Source organism: Alexandromys fortis, unplaced genomic scaffold (genome assembly GCF_014885135.2).
Source record: "Alexandromys fortis isolate MF-2015 unplaced genomic scaffold, M_Fortis_MF-2015_v1.1 scaffold_26, whole genome shotgun sequence".
NCBI lineage: Eukaryota > Metazoa > Chordata > Mammalia > Rodentia > Cricetidae > Alexandromys > Alexandromys fortis.
In genome coordinates, this window is record NW_026067894.1 from 10,851,852 (window position 1) to 10,877,814 (window position 25,963).

Sequence of the window (25,963 nt, forward strand, 5' to 3'; positions counted from 1 at the left end):
AAGAAAGAAAGAAAGAAAGAAAGAAAGAAAGAAAGAAAGAAAGAAAAACTCATCTAACATCTAGCATATGCCAGAGGCACTGTTCTATTTGTCCAACACTAACAGATGTCTGGACTATGCCTGGCAAGAGGCACAGTGCCACTCTGCAGGGAAAGAAGCCAAGGCTAGGGATATGGGGTGACCCAACCCCCACCCCCTTGGATAGTGAGAAAGGGCTGGTGTCTACTTGTCCACGCTCCCTTCTTACATCATGTCTGGCTGGTGAGTGTCAGCAGCAATATTTACAGCAAGACATGAGAATCTAGACCTGGCAGGGCCTTGGCAATGGGCAAGGGAAAGAGACAAATCATGCACCCAGAAGCTGGGTCAGGAGTTCCCTGACTCCCCAATTTTATTTTAATAAATATGCATATGTACACGTTATATATATACATATACATATATATATACATATATTCTGAGTTTATTTCTCTTTTTTAAAGATGACGTATTGAGGAAAGTGGATAATTTGACAGAACGGTTCACAGCTTGGGTTTTGCTGATGAGGCCAAGCTCACCTGTAGGACGAGAGTGATAATTCAGTACAAGAACTAAACAGACAGAGCCCGTGGGTGAGCACCAGCAAGGGGAAAGTCCCCATGTTGGCGCATGTCGTGTTTTTTCAGCCTTTCAGTCACACCTACTGCTTCTGTGGCTCTGAAGCCGCTGAGGCTCAGAGATGCTTAGTGACACGCCCACACTCACACAGTTGACTGTCAGTGGAGGGAGGAGAAGCGGGCAGGAGGGAGTGGGGGGTCCTGCTGGAAGGAACTGAGCAAGGGCCTAGGTCCCCTACACCCTCTCACAGCTGTAGGGCTTTGCATTCTTGCTCTTGGAGCCTCCAGTTTCTCCATCTGCAAATGCATGCTGCAAGGGCAGTGTAGACTGGAGTGGAGGGAGCTCGCATGAGAAGAGGGTAGCTGGGAGCCTGATCCGGGCTCCTTGGCCTTCCCCACCCTCAAGCCAATTCTTCCGTTCCCGCAGCAGACCCAGCTTCCTTCCTTCCAGAGAGCGATGAGGCTCAGACAACAAGCAGTCTGGACCTTCTCATGGCCTGCAGTCCCTCCTCAGCCCAGCAGAAACAAGGTGGGTGGCTTCCGGAAGCTGAGCACGCTCTGTTCCCAAGGAGGCTAGGGCTAGCCTCTGTGACCTCTTAGACTTACGGAAACAAACAGCCATTCTTCCTTCTCCTTCAGCTTTGCTGCTCATCCAGAGGCCCAGAGGGGAGGCCCCGGCTCCTTACAATGCGCAGCCCATTGTACAACCTAAGAGTGGGTGGGACTCCAGATGAGCCTCGACTCTCATGGGCCCAAGTCAGGGTCTGCACCACAGTTAACATTGGTCATTTGACCCCTGCCCAGGTTCAGGGTCATTTATTCACTCGGTAGACAGTATGCCAGGCCTAGCCTGGTATGATGGTAGACTGCGGTGATCTCATCACTTGGGAGGCTGAGGGAGGAGGATTGCCACAAGTTCAAGGCCAGCCTGGACTGCATAAAAGGACTATCAAATCATCACAGCTATCAACGTCATCACTATCATCATTATCACCATCATCACCATCACCAAAATAGCAACACTAACAGCCCCCACCTGCCCAGTGTCTTCTGCATACCTAACACGCTTGAAGCCCTGTGCACATCAGACAACCTCAACAGTCTGACAGCTGAGCCCTGGAGTTGAAGCAACTCGTTCACGTCACACGGCTAGTCACGGCAGAGTCAGATCTGCAGAAAGCCTGACGCCGCGGAGTGCAGTTTGCGTTCCACTGCCCAAGACTGGAAGCCCAGACTCCAGTCAGCCACTTTAGAATGTTATTACACCCATGAACCTTCAACACGGCCCCCATGCACAGTCCTCTCTGGGCACATAAGGGACGCTGGCCTCCGAGAGCGAGAACAGCATGCACAGGCACACACGGCTGCTCCAAGATGGGCTTGCTACTCTGCCAGGCTGAGAAAAAATGAGAGTACAGCAGAGGGGTGAGAGGGCAGGGGTGAGGGTGCAGGAGAGAGGGTGCACAGGGAAGCAGTGGGCTAAAGACACTTGAAACCAGGGAAGCCTCATCTTCCAGAAGCTTCCTGGATGGGCAGCCTCATGGACTTAGCTTTGTATTTTCAGAAAACAGAGCCCTGTGGCACAGCAGGCTTCTCACTATCAGGCCTGCACAGAGTTGTCAGAACCTCTAGTGACAGGTCTGGCCAGACTTTATAGCTATGTTGATGGAGGCTGCTGGAAACAAGCCACCTGCAGTGTCCCGCCCCCTGCGTCCCGCCTGCCCCGGTGAGGCTCTCTCAGAATGGCCATGCAGTGAGAAGGCTGGAAGTGGGTGGAGGCGGCAGCAGAGGAGAAAACTGCCAGGCTAGTGGTACCACAGACTGACACTAATTATGGCTCATCTCCTCAGTTGGCCGGACTCTGAAGGTCTGAGTAGGTCTGACCTGGTGTCCTGTTGTGTGTGTGTGTTTCTGTCTGTCTGTCCTGGTATCCTTTTGTGTGTGTGTGTTTGTCTGTCTGTCTGTCCTGGTGGCCTGTTGTGTGTGTGTGTGTCTGCACACATGAGCACGTGCATGCACAGACACACAACATGCCTCAATCTCGCTTGTCAGGGTGTCTTGTTTACTGATGAGTATAAGCAGGCTAGCTGACCTGCACGCATTCAGAGACACATTCCACTGTGTAAGTGTGGAGACTATGTTTAAGAGCTACCACACCTGGCTTTTTATGACTTCCTGGGATTTGAACTCCTGGTGGCCTCTAGACTCTCAGTTCCAAGCACAAGCCAGGTGCAGAGCAGATAATTTGAGACCCTTTAGTGGAAAGGGCCAAGAGAGAGAAAGACATGAAAGAGAGGCCACTTCCCAGGCCTTAGGCTGCAACCTACCAGAGATGGCGTCCCATCTCCTGAGGAAAAACTCATGAGCCATGAGGTGGTTCCCTGGAGAAGCACAGTCTGTATGGAGGAACCCATGCCTACCGTCTACCCCTGCCTTGGGGCAAAACAGCTCTGTGTGTGTCCCCAGTGGAGCATGAACCACGGTGACTGTAACAACACAGCCGCGTCCATTGGAAAGGGGGGGAAGAGCCTGGGGACAGGCAGTGGGCCTGGCTGTACAGGCGTCATGCTTCCTTGCTCTTGTGCCCAGCAGAGGCTAGAAGAAGTCTTGCCCAGCTCTGTGCCAGGAGAGCCAGGCCACAGATACATGAGGTCCCAGGTTCCACTCTTCCAACACTGTCTTCAAAAACACCATGAGCAGATTAGCCCTGGGGAGCACTGTGCTGAGCCCTTACCCACTCCATGGGGGACACATGATCATCCCATTTTGTGGCTAGGGAAATGGGCTCAGAGAGCAGAGGGGCTTGCCCAGAGCTGAGACAGGGGTATGCCACCACCTGGATACAAGAATGAGCATATCATGCCCCAAGGCACAGCCTCCTCCTGCATGGCTCTGGTTCCACATCCTATGGGCCAAGATGTTCTTGGTGGCCTGAACTTGGAGTCTCCCCCCCCCCCCAGGGGATGAACGGCAACCCCCACCCAACCACAATCACACACAGCCTCACACACAACCACACTCAGCACCAGCAATGCCCACCCAACCACAATCACACACAGCCGCACAATCACACACACCTTCACACACAGCCGCACAATCACACACACCCTCACACACAGCCCCACAATCACACACACCCTCACACACAGCCGCACTCAGCACCACTTCCCCGGCATTCAACAACTGCAGCTTTCACCTCAAGGCTCTCAGCAGAACGCTAATCCATTGCCCCTGGGTCAAATTCTCCCTCTCCCCAAAGGGACAGTGGCTGAGGCGCAAGGTGAACCTCCCAAGCCACCTGCTATTAATCTCACACGTGGACCACACAGCATCTTTTCAGCTTAATTTTATTTCCTCTTATAAATGGGCACAGCACAGGGAAATGTTAAAAAAACAAACAAACAAAATGAAACAAACAGAAAACCAAACAAAGCAAGTCGTGTCCTTCCCAAGGCAGGGGTGGATGGGCACCCGCGGTGGGGTGGACCTGGCCTTGGAATCTTTATCCAACTGTCTTTCCTCCATTTCTTACTTAAGTTTTGGCCATGAACTCAGGACGGGGATGGTTAATAAACAGGTTATAGGGGAAGAAGGGGTAGGAAGAGCCTGGGGAGGGGAGGAAACCCCGTGCCTGGTTGCCCGGGGTCTGGGGGGGGCTCTGTACAGGAGAGAGGATGAACCAGTGGGAGGACACTGTCTCGGGGGGCTCTCTGGAGCCACACTGTCTACGAAAAGTATATACATGCATTCACCACGCTGGGGCCAGGCACACCCAGGCACCCAGAGGGCACCTGGGGGAGGCCAGGCCATCAGCCCCTCAGATGGTGACTCCAGGACCCAGTTTGGGCATCTCTGTAATCTGTACAGTGTGGGCTTCTATTTACAGACACCAAGGCTGGGGAGGCACATCCCAGGGGAAAGCCAGGACAGCCAAGGCAGCCACCCCTGCCCTGAAAGCAATGCTGGCTCTGCTCTCTGTGGGAGCCCCAGTCTGGAGGCCTGGTGGACAGCTAAACTAAGCCTAGGGGGTCTGGCCCCAGCTTCCTAGGCTCTGCAGGTCTGCCCAGTCAGTCCTGGCTGTCACCCACATGCCTCTGGCAATCAAATGTGATCAATCTTGCACATAGAGTCCCTAGTCTGGCCCCCCAAGAGAGATGAAGCCTAGCTCTGAGGCTCTCTGGCCCCAGCTTGTCTTGCTCTCTTGGAAAAACCAGGACCTGGAGAGGTCCAAGACATATCCACGCCTCCCATTCAGAATGCACTTTTCTTCCAGGCATGCCAGCGTCCTGAACACCTTCCCAAGAGCACTGAGGTGTCTCTGGACTCGTGTGGGCAGGCTCTGTGCGTACCTTGTTTCTGGGGCAGGGAGAGGACCCTGCACCCACATTGCACTAAAAAGGAGCCTCAGTTCACCCTTTGAACCGAGCTCTCCTAAATCATCCTGGCCTCATCTGGCTGCTCCAGGGCATTTGGGCTGCTCACACCGATAACCTTCAGGTCAGATTTCACCAGCCTAAAGCCTAGACATAGGCCTTGGCGCCTGGGCCCCATACATGAGGACCACAGCCTCTTCTTTCAAATGCAGAGGACACAGGAAAGTGCTGGCACCAGGAGGCCAAACCCACAGCCCCAAGGCCAGAGCCACCCTGAGGTGTGAGAAGTGGGCTCTGGCTGGGGGTCTCCTGCCCTGGTACTGGTGTCCCAGGGGGCTGAGCACCTGGAGGCTGCCTCCCCCAGCTCCCCAGTCTCCCCACCAAAGCTCCAGTCCCCAGGAGGGCAGCCAGGAGTAGGGGGTAGGGGCAGGGGCAGGGGCAACGGCTCTCCTCTGCTCCCTACCCAGCTCTCCTGCTTCAGGGAAGACCTTGGCCAAGCTCCCTCCTCCCGGTCACAGGCCTAGGACTCCGACTTCCCCTCCTCAAGGTCTGGGCAGCCAGCTGGCTTCCTTACCAAGCTCTAAGCCCCATCAAGGGCGTCATGGGGTCTGGAAGACAGAGCAGAGCCTGAGAGTGGGAGCCCTCCCACCCCAGAAAGACAAGCTGTGTTGATGGCCTAGATCCTGCCTCCACTGCCCAGATGTGGGTCCTCATTCTAAGTCCGCTGTCGAGCTATCTTTAAAAGGAAACAGAAATAACAGTGGTCACCTGACTGAACCTGGGACATGTGTGAGAGATGGGGGAGGGGTGCTGACCAATCATAACCTAAGCCCTGTCCCTTTGGAGAGCTCTCATGGCACACCCCCTTCCCCAAGAGAATGGTGACCTTGACATTTAAAATATCTCTGAAACAACCCCACTTCTAAGGGTAACAAAGACAGGAAGATAGATTTGGGGCCTGTGACACCCCTGTCCCCATCGACTGCTCTCAGGGCCTACAGTAATGGGATGAGCCTGTTAAGCTGTGGGTCCATCCAGTTGTAGCCAGAACTGCCGAGCTGTCAGTTGTGTCCACAGAGGACCCAAAGTGGGTAGGCCTTGCCAGGCCAGGGCAGGGGACACAGAGGGCCTGGGCAGAGGCCCACCCTCACAGGCACTTTGGAGACATGTGTCCTGGGAGGCAGAGACGGCTCCTGGCTCAGAGCAGAAAGGAGATACATGGAGACCAGGGACAACCCACACAGCTCCTTGGTCATGGGAGAACCTCGCTCCCTCCCCAGCCTTCAGCCTGGCTTGGGGCATCAAGCCTTCTTCCTTCAGATTTGGCTGGTGGAGGCTAGCCCCAAACCTCCCTCCCTGTGAGCCACAGAGAGGAGGGAGACTGCATCTGTGTGGGATTGTGTCTGACGTCAGCCGGGATCAGTATCAGTGCGGCTGGTGTGGGTGACATGGTGGGGACCGAGTGGAATAGGGTGACCTGGGGGACCCAATATGGGCTGATGTCTACAACTTGGCCCTGCCTTCCTCGGCGACCCAGATGGTTAGAGGAGCCAGGTGCAGGACCAAAGGGTGGGTGTAAAGAGACAGAGTGGGAGGAAGGTGGCATGGTCACCACTGGTGATGATGACAGTGGCCTGCATGGCAGAAGCGGCAGGGTGTCAGCACGGTGTGAAAGAGGCGCATGTGTGTGATGTTTCACTGGCTGGGTGGTCAAGACTGGTATGTGTTTGTCTCCTGTGTGACGCAGAGCAGTGACTGGCAGGGGCTCTGTGGCAGCCCCTCTCAAGGGGGACACCAGAGTGGCCTCCCTCACCACTGGATGCCCTGTGCACTGAGGAAGCCCTTTCCCTGGGAGGCAATGCAGAAAGAGGTGCAGCCTGGGGAACGTGTGCACCGGGCAGGGGAGAGGGGACAGTGACCCCACAACGAGCTCAGGCTGGTGACAAAGGACACCCTCCCACCCAGAAAGGCCTTGGGACAGCAGCTCAAGGCTGCAGCAGCTGACTGATTTTGATTTGGGGGGGCTAGATGTGCCATGTCTTGGTCCAGGAAGCCAGCATGGCAGCCTCTGTAGCAAGAAGAGGACATCAGCAAGCATTGTGGGCCATCTTAGCCCTGGCCCTGCCCCTGTTTCTACCAACAACTCTTGGTGGTACTTCCTTCCTCTTGTCCACAGGACACAAGATCAATCCTGAAGGCCCAGGCTGGAGGGAGTGGAATTGGAGATGAGCTCATAAGGGCACAGTCTGGGGCAGATGGCAGCGCCCCCGTTCCTTAGAACCATCTGTGTTATGCTGGCAGCCTGGGCAGAAGGAGGCAGGGCCAGGCTCCTTCCCAGGCCCAGGCCTGGGCTGTTGTGGGGGCCGAGGACTGGGCAAGGTGGCTGCAGGAGGCACTGTGGCTCTGCTAAGCATAAAATTCCTCCTGCTTGTCAGGCTTCTGGTACGTGACGCTCGCCTGCTTGGGCTCCTCCAAGGTGTAGCTGCCCTCGTCCTTCTTCTTCATGCGGTAGATGAGCAGTGTGACCAGGAAGGCGGCAAAGAGGGCGCCCACCACCCCACCCACGATCACGGCTGTGGAGAAAGAGACAGAGGTCAAAGGCCCGAGATGGCTTAGAGGGAGAGGGCGCAAGCAGGCTAGGGACCATGGGTCTGGAGTCACCTGCTATTTCCAACTCCTATCCAATGACTCTACACACTTGTAAGACCGTCCCTAGGAGGGAGGCAGGTGCCCTGGTCCTTGTAAGTGTCAAACATCATAGGCTGTCTTTCAGATGATACCTTAGAACCATCCAGAAGGAAAGGCCCCGCCCCCTACACTGCCAGACCGACCTCCCACTGTCTCCATGAGGAAATGGGAGATTCCACCAGGGAATCTTGAATCAAGGCCTTGGGTCAAGCTGGGTCAAAGGTCAAGCCAAAAGATAGGGCAGAGATTAGCACCGAGTAAAGAAGTCCTACAGGGTCAATCGGGTGACCCCCAAAAAGCAGGAGTCCAAAGTCTGTCTATGGGAGGGTCACAGGGTATCAGGAAAGTTTTAGAGAGAGGGAAGAATGCAGACTTCACTGAGGAGGAAGACGGAGAGAGGAATGGGGGGAGATACTGGGGTAAAGTCCCTGCTCTCCCTTACTGGGTACCCACCTCCTGCCCTGTACCCCTCCCCCACCCACAACCTGGAGCCTGGCCTTACCTACGAGCACCTCCTTCCGCTCTAGGATGCTCTTCTGAGGAAGCTGGGCGGCCGAGCTGCCTGAGTCGATGGCGTTGTCATGGAGACCAGGGCCTGGGCGGGCACCCTTGGGCAGTGTCCCCAGTGGAGGTGAGGGCTTGGCCGCAGCTCCTCCCACGGCCACCACTTCGTTGGCTGTGTCGGGCTGTGTGGTCTCTTCCTGCAGCTCAATGTCCCCACTGGGCCCTCCGCTGGTCGGCACCTCTGACTCTTCCTGGGTCGTGGTCAGCAGGGACTCTGGAGTCGGGGTCTGCAGATGGGGTGGTATGACCTGGGGTTAAGACCAAGCCCTCCCAGGATGCTCCACACACAAACCTTCACCACGCCTCCACCAGGTGGGGCCAGCACTTACCATGCTCAGACCTCAGTGCACTACAAAGAAGGGATGAATGGTGAACAGGCCCAGAGAGGTTGGGTGACTTTCTCAAGGACACACAGTAAACACAAGGTGGAAGAAGAACCAGAATCTAGACCTATCTAACTCCAGAGTCTGTGCTGCCAATCACTGGACCTCATATTGCTGCTGTCAGGCTGGCCACATCCTGTCCCCATCCTGTCCCCATGACTTCCTCTCCAGCTGCCTTAGAACAATCCTTGGTAGATTCCTGTCCAGGAGTAGGAGTTGTCGGGGGCCTGCTAAGCCTGGCTCTCTCCCCACACATAAGTTGGTCCCTTTACCTGGAAGCCAGTCCCTGAGCAAAGCTGCGGGAGTATGAGCTGGTATCCCCAAACCGACCCCGCAATGAGCGGTGTACAGCTCCACACTGCGAGTGAGAGCAGCCGGGAGCTGAGGGGAAGACTCTGGGCTGCAGGAACTGCTGGGGGGAGGGGCACAGCAGCTTCATGAGGGTGTGGTGAGGGTGGACTTCTCACAAGGCTACACCTGCATCTGGTTCTGGGCTCCACGGCTTGCTATTGTTTCCTCTTCCTGTGAGGCCCCCTCTCTGAAGGAAGGACCTGGGACTGTGTCCCATAGGGCTGGCTGGGGCCCCAAGAGGGACTGCAGGGCTCCAAGGGCAACTCCTCAGCCTCAGGGCCCTGTTCTCTGTGTCTCTCCAGAGTCATCATGTCCCCTTCCAGCCCGGGACATACACACACTGTTTTTCCAGACAGGGTTTCATGGAGCCTAGACTGATCTAGAACTGGTTACATAGGGAAGGGCAACTTTAAACTTCTAATCCTCCTGCCTCCACCTCCCAGGCGCTGGAATCACAGGCCTGTGCCAGCACACGACTTCCTTTGCACGTTCGTGGTACAAATGCCAGGCTGTAGCCCCTGGAGTCTTCCTCCCCTAATGATCCACAGTCCCCTGCCCTTCTCAGCCTAACCCTAGCCCTGGAGCCCCAGCTTCAGGAGCCCCAGCTTCAGAAGCCCCAGCTTCAGAAGCCCCCAGCTTCAGGAGCCCCAGCTTCAGGAGCCCCAGCTCCAGGAGCCCCCAGCTTCAGGAGCCCCCAGCTTCAGGAGCCCCCTGCCAGAATTTGAATCCTAATTCAACCATTACCTGAGGGACCTAGAAAAATGACTTCCTCTGCCTCACCTGTAGAGAGGTGATGACATCACCATGATGGAGGGGGGTGGAGGTGGTGGAAGTACTCAGGAACAATGCTCTGCACCTGGAAGCCAGGTGTTCCCCCTCAGCACCCACTCAGTCACCCTCAGCTCATGCTGATGACAACAACCATGTCGAAGGTGACCGTGTCAACGGCTGAGCAGCTAGTTGGTTCTAAGAACAGCCACGTGTCAGGAAATGCCATCTGCAAACAATGGCCGGCCTCTCTCCCTGTCTCTCTCTGTCTCCATCTCTGTCTCTGAAACAGTTTTTCTGTGTAGCCCAGGCTGACCTGAACTTGCAGCAATCCTCCTGCCTCAGCTTCCCAGTGCTAGAATAACAGGTGTGTGCCACTACCTTCTCTGGTCCTTCCCTCAAAGATAAAGAGTTGAAGGCATAGAAAGGATCAACCACCAGCTCATTATGTCTCAAGATTTAAAAAAAAAAAAAAAAGATGGCAGAGGGTTTAAAATTCAGGCTGACAACCTCTTTTTTATTCTTTGTTTTTTTGTTTGCTTCGTTTTGTTTTGAGACAGGGTCTCACTATGTAGCTCTGCCTGGAACTAATCTGTAGGACAGGCTGGTCTCGAACTCACAGAGATCTGCCCACTTCTGTCTCCAAGTACTGGGATTTAAGGCATGTGCCAGCATGCTTTGGCAAGCCTGGAAATCCCTTAATACACGCCAGACCTAACCCCCAGCTAGGTCCACCCACCATTCCCCAACTCCAACCCACAAATCCACCTAATCCCCTACTGGTATCTTGGCTCAATAGTAGCCACATCCACCTGTCCCGGCTCTCTGACCTCACACCCCACCCCACCCCATCCAGAGGCTCACACTCCACAACCCCATTCAGAAGCTCACACTCAGCATAGACACCAGACGCACCTTGCCTGGCTCACACCTGGCACCTCCCAGTCCCTGCCCACCCCACCTCTGCTCACTCTGCACGAACACCCTCTTCCACTCTTCTCACCTGAGCCACCTCCGTGGGTCCAGGAGCGGTGGTCCCCAACGGCAGGGTACTCCTCTCGGCAGCATCTGGCTCCTGGGTGGTGACTGGCCGAGGAAGGGCTCGTGGCCTCGAGGTAGCTGTGCTCACCAGCCTAGGTGTGGGGGCCTCCGTGTCCAAGGCAGCCACAGTAGTGGGCGGTGAGGGTGCCGGTGGGGTAGTGGCCTGGGCTGTGGCAGCCGTGGTCAGGGGAAGAGGCAGCAGCCCCTGTATGCTGGTGGTCCTTACGTCAGCGGTGGTGGCCGTGGCAGGGGGTACCACGGGAGTGCTAGCGGCAGTGGTGGCTGCTGTGGCAGGTGCCGTGGCCATAGTAGGGGCCCCCGTGGTAGTGGCAGCCGTGGTAGATGTGGTGATGGAGATGGTGGTGGCTCTCTGGCTGGGTTCTTCCAGGACTTCTGTCACCTCTGTCACCAGCGGGGGACTGGTAACTGGTTCCGGGCTGGGGTGCTCAGAAAGGAGGTCCTCAAACGGGGTATCCACGGGCTGGATATCTGTCGTGGGGAGCACGGCAGGCGCAGTGGGTGCAGCCAGGGCCATGTCGGGGACGAACCGCATGGCTGTCTCAAGGCCAGACTCCTGCTCGAAGTCTGAGGGAGGTGGGGAGAGGGAGAGCCCTGGGGAGTGGGTGCTCCTCACCGCCAGATCCCCAGGCAGCATTGCCTTCCCAGCAGCACATCCCTCTCTAACCAGTTTCCCCAGGAAAACAGGAGAGAAAGGAGGTGGTTTGATCAGATGAGTTAGCCTGTGCCTAGCCAAAATCCTCTTCCAGGTACCACCACTTCCAGGCAGTCTGCTCTGACTCTGCCAACCCACTCTGAGTCCTAGAGACTGTGAGTAAAGCCTCTGCCCTGTAACTCCACTCACGGTTACAGGACAACAAGGCCCGGCTCTTGGGAAGGGCCAGAGGCAAGGACATATCCCCTACAAACTCAAGGCAGTAGGGACCCTGAGTCATCCCGCCTCCCAGGCATAAGCAGAGGACCAGAGGGGATGAGGCCGTCTTGAGGGGCATTTCCCCATTTCCCAGGTCACATAAATGATTCGGGGAGGGATAAGATAAGAGACTGGGAAGGGGAGAGAGGAGCGAGTGAGGAGATGTGAGGAGCGGCCAAGGGGAGCCAGGGTGGTTGAGGGCTGAGCAGGTGGAGAGAGTAAGAGCAGGGAAGGGAGACTTCAGAGGAGGGTACCAGGTTAGTGAGGGAGCAGTTTGAAGCAGCAACTCCAGGGAGGCCGGAGGCAGAGCTGGAGCAGCCAGCTCAGGAGCATGAGCCTGGGACAACCTCATTAGACACCCGTCCTCTGGCTGGGCCCATATCGGGCACCCTCTCTGATCCCATCTCCAGGGCCACACTGACTCCTGTCCCACCTCCCAAGGCCTCTGAGAGGAAGGTAAACTCCTCAGCAAGTAGGAAGATTGGGGGGCACTGCAAGGAGTCAGAAGTCACCCAACTGCTTGACCACAAGATTGGGGTAGAGCTGCTAGATCAATTTGGTACCCCAAATTGCCAAAGGCAGGAAGGTAGACAGATATTAGTGTCTGACCCATAGCCAACTGGCCTTCCCCACGACTGAGCCAGCAACCCAATCCCGGGTCCCCAAGGCCCTTTAGTAGCTCTGTGCTCACCCTGAGCTTGGCCACTGCTGATGGATCCAAGGGACCACCTGCTCTAGACTAGATCAAAAGGTCGTCCCTGCTGAGGACTTCCCATGTCCTCCATATGTAGTTAGTGCAGAGGGCTGGAGCCCCAGCACTGGGACAGGCCTAGGTTGCACACACAGACACAGGAACAAGAGTCCCAAGCTCTGAGAGCTTCCCTAGCCTACTCCCCACCAGAAGGATGCTCTGCCTTCCTTCCTTCTTGAGGTCTTGACCTCCATACAGTGACAAGATTCACTCAAGTGGCCTTAAAGGCTCCTGGGATGATACTAGATGCCTGAGACAGGCAGGGAGACCTGGGGATTACTTACAGCCAGAGCCAGACCCCGAGTAGAGGTCATCCAGTTCATCATCGGGAAACGAGTCGTCGTCCCCTGAACCCTCAAGGTCCACCGGCCTCTCAAAGTTCTCGCTGCGCCAGCGTTGAGCCTGGGAGGGTGCAGACACACACGGGGCTAGGCACCCAAAGCATTGGCCTGTACAGGCCCAAGAGACAGCAGGCACATTCACGGGAAGAGTGACCCCTATGTGCTCCAGAGAGCTGGGTGTGGGCGGGTAGCCACTTCCCACCTACCCAAGGCCATGGCAGCAGGGCTCTCCCTTACCAGCCAGCTGCCACTGGGCACCACCAGCTGCCCGCACCACAGCAAGGGGCCCCTTACACAGGATGGGCTCAGAGCACACAGTGCTGAGTCTGAAACCAAGACAGGTTGCTTGCAAACGGGGAAGGTTATCCATTCCCTTTGTGCTTTAGTTTCTGCATCCAGCAGACGAAAAGTGGCTCCCCATGGAGCACAGTGCCAAGAATACCCTGGCATCCTGCAGACTCAACACAGGTCCACAGTCACCTCTGTGTGAAGAGCACCCACCGACATGATCCCACGGGATCCTCAAGATGGACTGGGAAGGGGGCAGGCACCAGCCCAATCCACAGATGAGAAAACTGAGGCTCTGCTGCTCAGAGGGCTAGGAGTTAAATGAGGTTTGGGATCCAAATGGTACCCCAAATTGCCAAAGGCAGGAAGGTAGACAGACAGTGCTGGGGAGACTTGGGGTCCAGGAGAGAAGTTCTAGAATAGGGGAGAGGAAGCTGCTCACACTGAGCCAACCCCAGCCTGTCCCCTGACAGAATGTTAGCTCCTACTTGCCTAATCCCACAACATATACAGGCCCGGCGTCTGCTCAGGTTCCACACTTCTACTTCTAGGGGTCAGTAGACTTCTGCTAGGGTCTAGCTCCCCAGGCCTATGACCCCTTCAGAGTCGGAACCTAGGAAGCCTGGAGCTGGCATTGCCAGCTCTAACTGTACCCCCTCCTTAGAAACCCACAGTTGCAGCCAGCACTAAGGACCTCAGAGACAGGTATGTGGACTCCCTAAGTGGCCCTGATGTGCTGTGTACCCTGGCCATGGTCCCCACGCTGGTGGGAGCTCAAAGCCAGGTGCATTTACATCTTACAACTGAAATCCAGAGAGAAAGGCACACAGGCAAGGGAAGCTGAAGACATCCTGGGGTGGTCAAGGCAGCTGCCTCCCTCAGACTGGCCCTGACTGCCCTTCAGCAACACCAAGCACCTTCCACAGCTCCTGGTCCCTCATTTCTTCTCAGTCATGCTGGTCTCTGCCTACAGCAACCTTCCAACGCCCACCTCCAAAGTCACTTCTTCTGAAAAGCATCCTACGCTCCCAAGTCATGAAGCCTGATGCTCATGAGCAGTTTTGCTTTGAAGTACTGAAGTCGAGGGCTGTCCCCGGTCACCCTCTATGAAGGATATGCTCTACAAGGAGGGGCTGCCATGTCCAGCAAGGTTCCTGGTACTGAGTAGGCTAAGGACAGAGTTGGAGTTAGGAGACATGTTTAGCTCCTGGGGGCAGCACTGGAGCTGGGATGGCTGGGGGTAGGGCTGAGAAGTCACAGAGGGCCCCGTGTCTAGCCAGTGGGTGGGTTTCCCTTGGAAGTCAATCATTTTCCAGAGCAATTGCACGTGACAATGAAAACCGATCCCAGGGATCAGGAGGTCTCAGTTAGTGCCTGGGTATCAGCCCCAGCTATCAGGGGGTAGGCAGGAAATTGTGCAAGCAAGGGGAGGAACTAAATAGGCACAGCATTTTGCACTCAGCATCTCACACCCCTGCCACTCATGGGCCCTGGTACACCAGCACCTGCTCCGGAGACCCAGCCAATCCAGCCAGGGCAGGGAGCCAGGAGATACCCCTCATACACCACACACACACACGCACACGCACACGCACACGCACACACACACACACACACACACACACATGCACGTCTGGAACTAATGAATTAATCAGTATTTACTTTCTACCAGTGAGTCACGGGGTGGAACAATTAGTGTAATTGTCCCCGTGACTAATCACTGGGTCTTCCTCCTTTGTCAAGATCCCAGGAGCTCACAGCAAGCCCGTCATCATCAGCCAGCTCACCCCTGCCCAGCACACACGCCCCAGGTCCTGGGGCTGCAGGAGCCACGTGCTTCTGAAAGCTAGAGTCTCTTGGGGGCTTTGGATGCCCGTCCCACTATCTGTCCAGCCAGAAGTCGGGTATCACAGCAGGATGGGGACTAGGCAGGGATCTCTGTCTTTCTCTCCTTCAAGACAGGTTAGGTTCTAAGAGATCTGTTATTCCAGAGACCTCAAAACAAGAGTGAACACAGCTGCCAAAATGGGGGACTTAAGGTTTCTCGGTGGCCAACACAATACCAGCCACCAATACTTTTCAGAAGGGCTTGCATAAACCTAGAAACAGCTCCAAAGCCACAGAGACCCTGCCTGTGACACAGCAAGAGACACAGACATGCACCAATACACACTCACCTAGAGGCAGCCACTGAAGGCAGCATGCCGGCATGCCTTTGGGGGCATTGAGAGAAGTGGGGGGTTCCATGCAGCTCCGAGTTCAGAAAAGAGCATATAGCCTCTCATGAACCTATCAGCCTCCACTCAGGTAGCACTCACCTAGATACTATTCATCCTGGCTCAGTAGCCATTGACATGACAACGGTTGCCATGACAACCATATTCTCCATAGTTAAGGACCAGAAGCTGCAGCTCCCCCACAGGGTTGGAGAGTGTGGGAGAGGGAGATGGTGAAGGATCAGAGGACAGCAGGGATGGAGAGGGGGAAGGCCAGAGCAGGCAGGCCTGGGGAGAAAGGGAGGCGAGAACGAGAGAGGGAAAATTCTCACATCTCAATTTAGCCTCACACTCATCAGAGGCTTCTGGGGAGAGGCAGCCTCAGTGATTTCCCAAACATGCCTCCACCAGACACCCTTCCTCCATGATGAGTTGATAGCCCGGTCACCCTGAGGTCACCCTGGGGGTCTCAGCAAGATAAAGGCTGCAAAAATACTGGGGATGCTGCGAGCTCACTCCCAGGGGGCAGCAGAAGGGATGGAGGGCGACAATCTTCCATCAGCAGCAGAGAAACCCTAAATGTCACAAACCGAGAAGGGGGCCACAGACAGCATCTCACCCCTGAATGCTTCACACAGACTGAGCACACTTCTTTGTCACCCCCGTAAAGAACAGACTCCTAGTGCCCTGCACCCCGTTGTCTGCCTCTCGCTGTCTGACCCTCCATGTGGCTCTCCACAGAGCCAGACTACAGCCTCCTGTGATGAAGCAGCATGCAGGCACCCATGCCTCAGCGTGTACACACAGTGCCTGAGAGGAGACACGGCTAATGTGTGCATGTGTAAGCTACACACCGTAGCACAACACCATAGCACACACAGAACAACGTACACAAAGTACACACCCTTTGGACATACACTCAACTACACATACACATGCACACACATGCACACAAACACACATGTATACACACCCCAGCACATACACACACACACCAACACACATATACCCTAGCAGACACACACACATATATATATACTTATCCATTCATACACATCCCAGTGGCTATATGCCCTTTAGCAGACACACTTATAGATACACACATGCACACACATACCCCAGAACATACACATATAATTTTGCACATACACACACACACACACACACCTGTACACACATATACACCTCAGCAGACATAGAGCCCAATGGAGACAGTTAAAGGCAGCACAGCCAGACCCCAATTCACATGCTCAGTAGAGCTTGTCAGCAATGTATGCCAGCACACACTTGTGTGTCTAGCATACCCCCGTTGTGCACACACCTTAGAGGGCAGGAACAAATGCCACTGTCCCCACTCAGCAGACTCAGGACCACATGTGTCAAGGCTTACCTCCACGGGCCGATGTCTGCCCTGTACACACGCATGCTCCTAGGCCACATGACGCTCTTACTCGTGTTGCCTGTGCCCCTCAAACACAAGCATCACAACTTGACTCTGACCCCTTCACACTCACACCCACGGCACCACCCCCTGGTCCGGCACACACCATGAGCAGATATTTTCTGCCAGTGGGGGACCTGCGCATCAGGCCATGGGCATCGCGACCCACAGGGGTTAATATCCTCAGGCTGGCCTCTAATGGAGGCATGAGCACCACCCTCAAACCTGGTCCCTCTCCCCAGGTGCCACACCATGCCCAGCCAGGGCCCAGGCTTTCTACAGGTGTGGCCCAGCCGATTTGCCCGGCCTGCCACTCACCCCAGCCAGGGCTCAGTACCTGCCTGTGCTTGCAGCCCCACCTGCTCTCAGGCTTGGCCCCAGCGAGTGCCTCTGTTTCACAGCACACACCCTCCCCACAGACTCTACACAGGTCCATATTTCTATATGGTATGGCAGCCACCTCTCAAGCCGTAGGCCACACTGAGATGGTCACATCTCCTTCCAGACAGGCTGTCGCTACCCTAACAAAAGGTCAGGATGCTGCTCTGCTCCTCTGTAATTTGGAGGATGCCTGAATAGAGAGATTCTAATTCAAGCCTACATGACTGAGCTAGCACACAGACCGGGAAGACGTGACAGAGGAGACACAGGTAGAGGTGGACGCGACGAAAAGCCATTCACCTGGTTACCTAGGAAACAGAATGCTAACGATTTACCCCCCTCAGTTTATGTTTTGATATATAAGGCTGTTTGGAGAATACAGCGAGAGGGATTTCTCAGGATGTGAACTCAGGATTTCATGAGGGATCTCTGAGAATCTCCATCCCGATGAAGCCATGTGAGTTGTGACTTTATTCCCACGCCTCCACGCCAGTCCAGAGAGAGAGAAAGTTTATGTTGGGATCTGATCCAGAGAAATAATTGCTGGTCCCGGCTGCCACCGGACCCCGACAACTCTACAGGCCCCTTACTGCTGGAGCAGGCCCCTCCAGACCCATGGCTCTGCCCTCATAGGAAGGCACAAACTCCTGGGCACGTGTTCAGGAACGATGCTCCTCCCTCCTTATGACATTCATCTGGAACCGACCCACAGCCTCAACCCTCAGAGACACCAGACCCCTGCCCAGAGATGTGGGGAACCTGGCCCTGTGGTAAAGAGCCTCCCCTAGTTACCACTTGCTGGCCCACAGGCCCCTTTTCTCATAGCAGGGAGGTGCTGGGCTCACCAGTGCCTGGGCAGAAGGCTTCCGCCCCCATCTCCCCTGACTCTCCCACCAGGCCCAAGCTAGGTGAGGCCTTGTGTCAGACATATCCCATCAGTCCACAGCAGCCACTGGCTCAGAGACACCTCCCTTACTCAGAGGCCCTTCTAAGACACCAACAAAGTCCCAAGGGGCCATCTTTACTTCCTCCCCGACCAGGACCTTCTAGAGAGACAGGACAGAGCAGAGTCTGGTCCTTCGGTTCCCCGTCGTCGTGAAATGAGATGGAAAGGGCAGGAATCTTAAGCCACTGGGAAAGGCAGCCAGGACAATGCAAATGATGAACAGGACACCCGGTAAGTGACTAAGTGACAGCTGATTGCCAGTTATGTTAATGTCTCCACAATTACAGAACTGAAGCCTCAGCCTCCGCCTCCTGGAGGAGACAGACATAGAGGAAATTGTTGGTGCCCAGAGAGGTTGAGTGGCATTGCCAAAGCCACACAGAAGGCTAAAGAGAGAGGCCGGAGGAGGGGAAAGACAGGGAGAGGGGCAGAAGCATTCAGACACATAAATTAGGTCAGCCGCCAGGGGCCAGGAGCCCAGCACCCTGTGCCCCGCTAATCATGCTGCAAAAGCTAGGACAAAATCAAGTGTAATTAATTCTGCCCCAGCTTCCTTATCCTAATTAGCCAGACTGGGCCTCCACTGTCCTGGTGACCAGAGACAATGTGAGCTGGGCTGGGAGCCCAGCTTTAGGCTCAGACTGTCGGGTTCAACTAAAGCTCTACCTATGTGCTGGGTGTCTTTGGGCAAGCTATATAAACTCCCTGAGCCTGTATTTGACTAACAGTGACAATAATACCTTATGCTTCCTAGAACTGCTGTGAGGATCTGCTCAGGCAGTGTACAAGGAGCACGTGCGGCCGGCTGGACTGTTGGTGTTGGCTCATCTTCAGCTGGTCTTCACACAGCGCCCATCCGTCCCCACACCAGACCTCAATTTTAAGTCTAAACTAGGCCTGTGAGATCATGGTGTTCAATTCCCTCTCCCCAAAGATGCAGAGATGGGCGTGGGGAAAGGGGAGCAGTCCAGAGAAGCGGCAGAGAAGGTGAGCGACTTGTCCAAAGACACAGGGGTGATGGCTGGTTCCTGGAGTGGGGCTAGCAAAGGAAAGGTCTCAGCAGAGCCCCAGGGTCCCCGTGCTCCGTCCCCAAAGGCCCTCAGCCCTGTGAGAACTCAATGCCTCTCATGCTCAACAGCTCCACCAGGGAGACCCATAGCCTCTCTGCAGGAATGTGGGTTGTGGCCAGACTCTGGGCAGAAGGATGGCCAGGGGTGACAATGACAGCACAGATACCTCAGGCCCTACCCCTTCCTACTCATACTCCCGGCTCCCCCTCCCTCCACCCTACCCTACCCTCGCAGGGCAACACAGAGGGCAGCCACCCTCCCCTAGCACATCCCAGCCCGCCAACTTTTCTACAAAGGGAGTCAAGATGGCAGCTGCACCCCTTCCCTGCTGGGCGCTGGGTACTGGGGGGGGGGGTGTCAGCAAAGCCTCCCTCGATCACCTTCCCCAACTCCCTGGTGCCCCCAAATATCTATCCTACAGTGGCAGTAACCCCCCCCACACACACACACAACCCAACCCAACAGTGAGCTCCTCCCCACTTCCAAACATGCTTCTATTTCCCTTGGGTAAAGTGAGAAAAAAAAAAAAATCTCAGGCTGCAAAGTTCAAGTCAGGACCTCTCTAAGCCAGACCTTCCCCAGCCTGCTGGGACTGGGCCCCCGCAAGAACTGGACCCCAGATCTTCCCCAGCCTGCTGGGATTAACCCCCCGAAAGAACTGGACCCCAAGACAGTGTTGACTATAAGAGGAGAAACTGGAAGCAACTTACAGTCCCAACAACAGGAGACTGTTAATAAGTTAGGGAACCTGGACTAGTATGTAGCTGTCAATAACTGTATTTTCACACACCCATGTTGTCTTATTAGGCCCCTAAAAGGCCTGGATGCATTCCAGGAGCTGTTACTTTGTGTGTTTTTTGTTTGCTTGCTTATTTGATTGCTTTTTCGGTTTTTACGAAACTTGTTTTGAAAGAGTATTTCAGAAAAGGGAAAAGTTGTCCGTCCGTAGGCTGCCGGGAGAGGGACAGCTGTGCTGCTGAAATGACTGCTGCTGGGTCCCTCACTGCCTGAGTGGCCCTGGATGGACACCAACTCCGTCAGCCTGTCCTTTCAGACAAAACAAAGGCAGCAGGACCTTCCTTGGGTGCCGTAATGGAAGATGGACCTAGGACGTGTTAGCAGTTAATACCATCCCTTCGAGTTCCAAAGGGAGGCTACTAAACATGCATGGAGTTGAGCCAGCCTAGCGGAAACTGTCACGAAAGCGACATCCCCATGTTCCAGAGAGGCAACAGAGGCCAGCGGACTGTCTAGAGCTGTCTAACGTTTCCCAGTGCTTTGCGTCAGTCTCGAAAGGTTCTCAGTTCTTCACCCCATGCCTGGCCTCCTGTGTTCCCCCACCATCTGCTGGTCAGTGACCTCCTCGGCCCTCTTCCTCTGTGGACATTGCCCAAAAGTTAGCCGGCTGTAGCTGGCGGTTAGTGGGCCTGGCTGCCTCCAGACCATCACCCTCACCATGCTGGCCCTAGACACAGGCACCCACCAGCCACCCTAGACATGGGGTGCAGGCAGCCACTCCATGGCGCACATTCTGCCTCCTGCGTCTGGATGAAGGACTGACTAGTCCTAGAAAGCTAGAGAACTCCTCAGCCCAGGCTGAGACAACTCTGTCACCACCCCACCATCTTAGCCACCGGCTCTTGTATGGCACCCTTGAGACCACCCTGACACACTGTCCCCAGCCCCAAATTGTGTGAAGAAGAACCACCCATGGAGGGAGTGCCCAGCCCGGCAGCATGCTGGCTGCTAGGACTGAGCAAGCCGGGCACGCAGGGAACACCGACCTTGGCACAGTGTAAAAAATGTTCTGAAATAACCAAGCATGGCGGCATACAGCTGCAGACCCCTCACTTGGGAGGCAGGTGGCTCAGGAGTTCAAGGTCATCTTTGCGAGGGAGCAAGCTTGGGGCCAGCCTGGATTACCTGAAACCCTGTTTGTTTGTTTGTTTGTTTGTTTGTAAAAAAGGAAAAACCTAAACTAGGTGCATTCTGGATGCGTACTACACAACCCTGAATTACAGCAGCTTCCACCCTCCTATGGCTCCCAGAGGGTGCTGAGAACTCAGGCAGACTGACCCAAAGGGTGTGCCCTGCCGCCACGTGGGGCCCAGCGTCCTTCCATGTCTTACACCTGGCACCTTGTATGCATCTCCACTCCTGATGCTAGGGCCACTGGTAAGCACAGCAAAGGTCAGCTGAACAGCAGTCTGGTGACACAGTGACAGCCCATCTGGTCCTAAGTGACGGGCGTGTGCACACACAGCATGAGCTCCGTGCTTCCAGACAGGACTCAGCAAGACAGCTCAGGATTTAACCACACCATTCGGAACAATGTACATTTTTTTCCAAGACAGTTTCTCTGTGTATTTTTTTTAATTTACTTTATTATTATTATTTTATGTTCAATGGTGTGAGGGTCAGATGCCCTGGAACTGGAGCTACAGACATTTGTGAGCTGCCATGTGGATGCTGGGAATTGAACCCAGGTCCTCTGGAAGAGCAGCCAGTGCTCTTAACCACTGAGCCATCTCTCCAGCTCCTCTCTGTGTATCTTTTACTGTCCTGGAGCTCAATCTGTAGATCAGGCTGGCCTCGAACTCACAGAGATTTGCCTGCCTCTGTCTCCGAGTGCTGGGATTGAAGGTGTTCGCCATCACGCCCGGCTAGAAAGATGCACAATTTGAACTTTCTGAACCGTTTTCCCATTTATTATTGCTGTGCTATGGGTGACTGAGCATAGGGAGGGAAGCCATGGGTAAGGAGACTGTTTACACTTCATGGCATCTGAGTCTCATCTCAGTACAGCTATATAAGCAAAAGTGAGGGGCTGGGCAATGGTTGCACGTGCCTTTAATCCCAGCACTCAGGAGGGATCTCTGAGTTCCAGGGCAGCCAGGGCTATACAGAGAAACCCTACCTTGAAAAAAAAAAGAAAGAAAGAAGGAAGGAAGGAAGGAAAGGAAAAAAGGCAGAAGTGTACAACTGAGGCTCAGAGGGAGGGAGGGGCTTGGATAAGGTCACTCAGCAGAGCCTAGACTCAAACCCAGACTCTCCAGAGCACTTACCCCACACTCTGGCCTCACCTCTGCACTCCCATCTGAGTGCCCACCGTCTAGGCCTCAGGGAAGGCTACATGGTGCCCATCTTCAAACAGGCAAGCCTCTGCTGGGAGCCCCCAGGTAAGCAGGGCCCAGCCAGACCTCTCTGTGTTTGTAGGCCACGATCTCTCAAAGGGCCACTGGAGGGTGCCGGTGCAGCTCAGATCCAGAGAGGGCCCCAGAGAAGAAGGCAGCCCCCAGATGCCCCCTCAGGAGCTCAGCTGGCTGCTCTAACAACAAGGTACAGGGCCAGAGCGGGCCCAGAGGTTGGACACAAGTCCATCTGTCCCTTACCTTGTGGCTATCTAGTGTGGCCTCAAGGACAGACAGCCCGTGGGCTTCAGGGTCTGCCCCTCAGCCCTACCCACCTTCACTTGGCTCCCAGGCTAAACCTCTACCATGCCAGCAGCAGCTGCCAAGCCCCAGGCAGTTTCCGCTCTCAGCTCCCAGACGGAGGCTCCGTCTGTCCTGAGGCCTGGCCCAGGCCCCAGCTGCCTGCCTTTGTCTGACAGGTTCTCAGTGTCCCCTCCGTGACAGGATGGAGGGAGTGTGGAAAGACCTTCATGCTGTCTCTGCCCTCATCAGCATCTCAAGATCCCAGTATATATGTCCTGTCCTCCACGTCAACCTTTAACACACGCTCCCTCCTGGGCTCAGAGTCCACTCCGCCTTCAAGGACTTTGAGGGCTCTGACCTCCACCCACTCTGCAGCCCCAAAACAAAGCCATCACACCCCCTCCACCAAGAATTCCTCCAAGACCTGTCCCAGACAAGGTTGGAAGATCCCCCATAATACCTGCCAGACACCCTCCCTACAGGGAGTTGCAAGCAGCAAGGCCAGCAGAAGGCTAGCTGCCTCCAGCCCAGCCCAGGAATGAATGAATGTGTGTGTGGGGGGGTGGAGGGCAAGGAATAAGAGAGTGAAGAAGGAATGAATGAATAAGAGAATGAATAATTAAGTGAGGAAGGGAATGAGTTAGAAAATGAATGAATGAATGAGAGCGGGGAGGAGTGAATGAATGAGGGGATGAATGAATGAGAGAGGGGAGGAGTGAATGAATGAGGTTGAATGAATGAGTCCCAGATGGTCTTGCCCAGGATCCAGCTTGGAAGAAGTGTTAGTGACAGAGGGCCTGAGCTGAAAAGATAGCCACCATCCTGGACGTCAGCCAGCCGGCTGTTGCCAGGACAGTCTTGTTCACTGAGCCTGGGGTGGGGACGGGGGTGGGAGTGTCAACTGTCACCTCTGGTGGCCGAGACTCCTCCCGCTACCAACACACTGGCCACAGTTTGGCCATGAGCTTGGCAGCAGACCACATGAGTGGAGTAGGAACTACACTGGGGATCCGGAGACACAAGTATGTACAAGGTGACCTGCCCAAGGACACCCAGCTGACAAGTTATAGCCCTGACATCCTAGCCACCCTCCTCCCATCACCTCAACTCACACCGTTACCCATCCAAACCTGGACAGAGCTGAGGGGGGAAGGAACAGAGGTGAGGCTCCCCCTGTACAATTGGGCCATGGGTAGGGTGGGGTGTTTTCTCCACGGCAGGCCAGGAACAGTCACCTCGGGGTCACAGTCCATGCTGATCCCCCCAGCAGCTCACTCTCATATGCCTCAGGGCCCAGCTGCCCACCCTGGGACCATGCTCAGCACATGGGAACTTAAGTGATGGGAGATGCCCCTCCTGGCCTCTCTCTACGAGCTGTCCCTTTCCCGAGGGACACACAGCTCTTCTCTTCTCTCCCACCCTGTCAGCGCCCAGAATTTATGAGTGGCATATAGAACCAGCTCTCTAAGGGGCCCCAAGTTAGCTTTTTGGTGGATGAGAGTCAAGTGTCCCTGGCGGTTGGGTAGGAGACAGAGCTCCCAGTGTCCCCTCTGCCCTTGCCTTAATCTCCCTAAGGAGGTCAGATGACCAGCTGCCCCTGACCAGAGCTCTGGACCCTGGGATTAAGGTCTGGATTAGGGACAGGCCTGTTCCCGTGAGCACAGCTCCAGCGCTGTGCCTGCGCCGTGCATTCATCTGTCTTCACATGTGTGCACGCATCATACATGTGCACATGTGCATGCATGTGGAGGCCTCAAGTTGGTTTCGGGTATCTTCCTTGATCATGCTCCACCTTCATGTCGAAGCTCCTGCTGAACCCAGAGTTCCGTTTCTGGGAGCATGGCTAGGCAGCTTGTCTCAGGGACCCCTTGTCTCAGCCTCTTGGGTGCTGGGTTGCTAGGTAGACCACCACACTCACCTAGCTTTTACCCGGATTCTAGAGATCCAGACTCTTGTCCTCACATTTGCACGGCAAGAACTTCAACTACTGAGCTACCTCCCTGGCCGCTGTGTGCATGTCAGGCCCTCACGATGCAGGCAAGACTCTCCCAGCTCCCTCCACCGAAATGCGTCTGCAGCCACGGGGTTGGGGGGGGGGTGAACCTCAGCAGCTGGGGAACGGGGAGAGGCGGCCTCTGGGGACTCTTGATCTCCCCGGCATAAACAACAACCTACCTGTGCTACTCTAGGCTCCCAAGCATCAGCTCAGACGCCTGATGAGATCCACATACACGCGCATGCCCATGACCTACGTCCCTCACCCAAGTGTAAGTCCTGACAGAAACACGATGGAAAGAGCACATGAGAAAGGGTCACCGGATGTCTTCACAGCCTCCAGGCCAGGTCTGAAATAGTTTCCCCACTTCAAGTGAGAACAAGATTCCACAAGCTTCCTGGCTCCCAGAGGGCACAGGGTCCTGACAGAAAGACCAGTATCTACTGTCCTCAAAGCAGCTTTGGCCCCAAAGCTTTAGTGGCTGAGGGGGTGGGGGGTGGGCCAAAGGGAGAGATGAGCTCTTGACCAGCAGGTCGGGGCTCCCGAAGGATTGATCATCCCAGCTCTAACTAGACCCTGTCCCCAAGAAACAAGACCTCAAGTACCCACTAAGTCCCAGCCAGGGTTGAGAGGTTCCAATCAGCCAGGCAGAGAAGGAGGGACGGCCTCGGAATCAGAGTAGTGGAGAGAGAAAAGGGGGAAGGGAGGGGACAAAAGATCAGAGGAGGGGGAAGGGAAGCAGAAGGGGACACCTCCAGGTAACCCAGTCCCCAGGGCCTACCACCTTCAGGAAAGGTGGCATCAAAGCAAGCACCCCTACACACTCCACCCCTACCCCCTGCCGCTCCTAAACTGAAGCACCATGGCTAAAGTCTCCCCAGCTGCCCTCCACTCCCCTTTCCTCCCCAGATTGGCGATCATGCGGGGGGAGGGCCGGGGAGAAAAGACAAGGTGTTACAGTGAGAAGAACCAGAAATAAATCAAAATGAGGATGTGTGAAAGTAAGGGAAAAGAAACAATACAGCAATGTCAGACTGGGGAAAATGAAAGAAAGTGAATGTGCGAATTGGGCAGGGAGATGATGTAATGGGGAAGGGGGGGGGGATAGCAGCTGCAACAGTGTATCCAAGACAGGGCTCCCCAGAGGGGAGGTAACAATGTAACCCTGTGGGGAGCCAGACAAGATGAAGCAATGTAATAGGATCAGGGCTTGGCAGAGAATCTTAAATGTTCAGAAGAGCAGAGCCTGGGAATGGAGAAGAGGTAGGGGCAGAAGAGGCCTCCCTCAGTGTTCTGCCTGCCGCTAGGAAGAAGGGCCATCTTGGCTGGGCTCTGAAGCACAAGTAGAAGTTCACTGGAGGAGAGAGAGAGAGAGAGAGAGAGAGAGAGAGAGAGAGAGAGGGA

The 25,963-nt window shown here is 55.2% G+C and overlaps 1 protein-coding gene across 1 annotated transcript in view; it reads right to left on the reverse strand.

The window, feature by feature from the left end:
• Nucleotides 1-3,927: 3,927 nt before the first annotated feature.
• The window catches only part of Sdc3 (syndecan 3), a 30,989-nt gene continuing 8,953 nt past the window's right edge, over nucleotides 3,928-25,963 (reverse strand). Inside the window, exons 2-5 of the mRNA XM_050151422.1 lie at nucleotides 12,731-12,848; nucleotides 10,727-11,349; nucleotides 8,160-8,448; nucleotides 3,928-7,542 (exon numbers count right to left, since the gene is read on the reverse strand). Coding sequence (XP_050007379.1) covers nucleotides 7,376-7,542; nucleotides 8,160-8,448; nucleotides 10,727-11,349; nucleotides 12,731-12,848 — 1,197 coding nt within the window. The 3' untranslated portion in view covers nucleotides 3,928-7,375. The remainder of the gene's footprint in view (nucleotides 7,543-8,159; nucleotides 8,449-10,726; nucleotides 11,350-12,730; nucleotides 12,849-25,963) is intronic.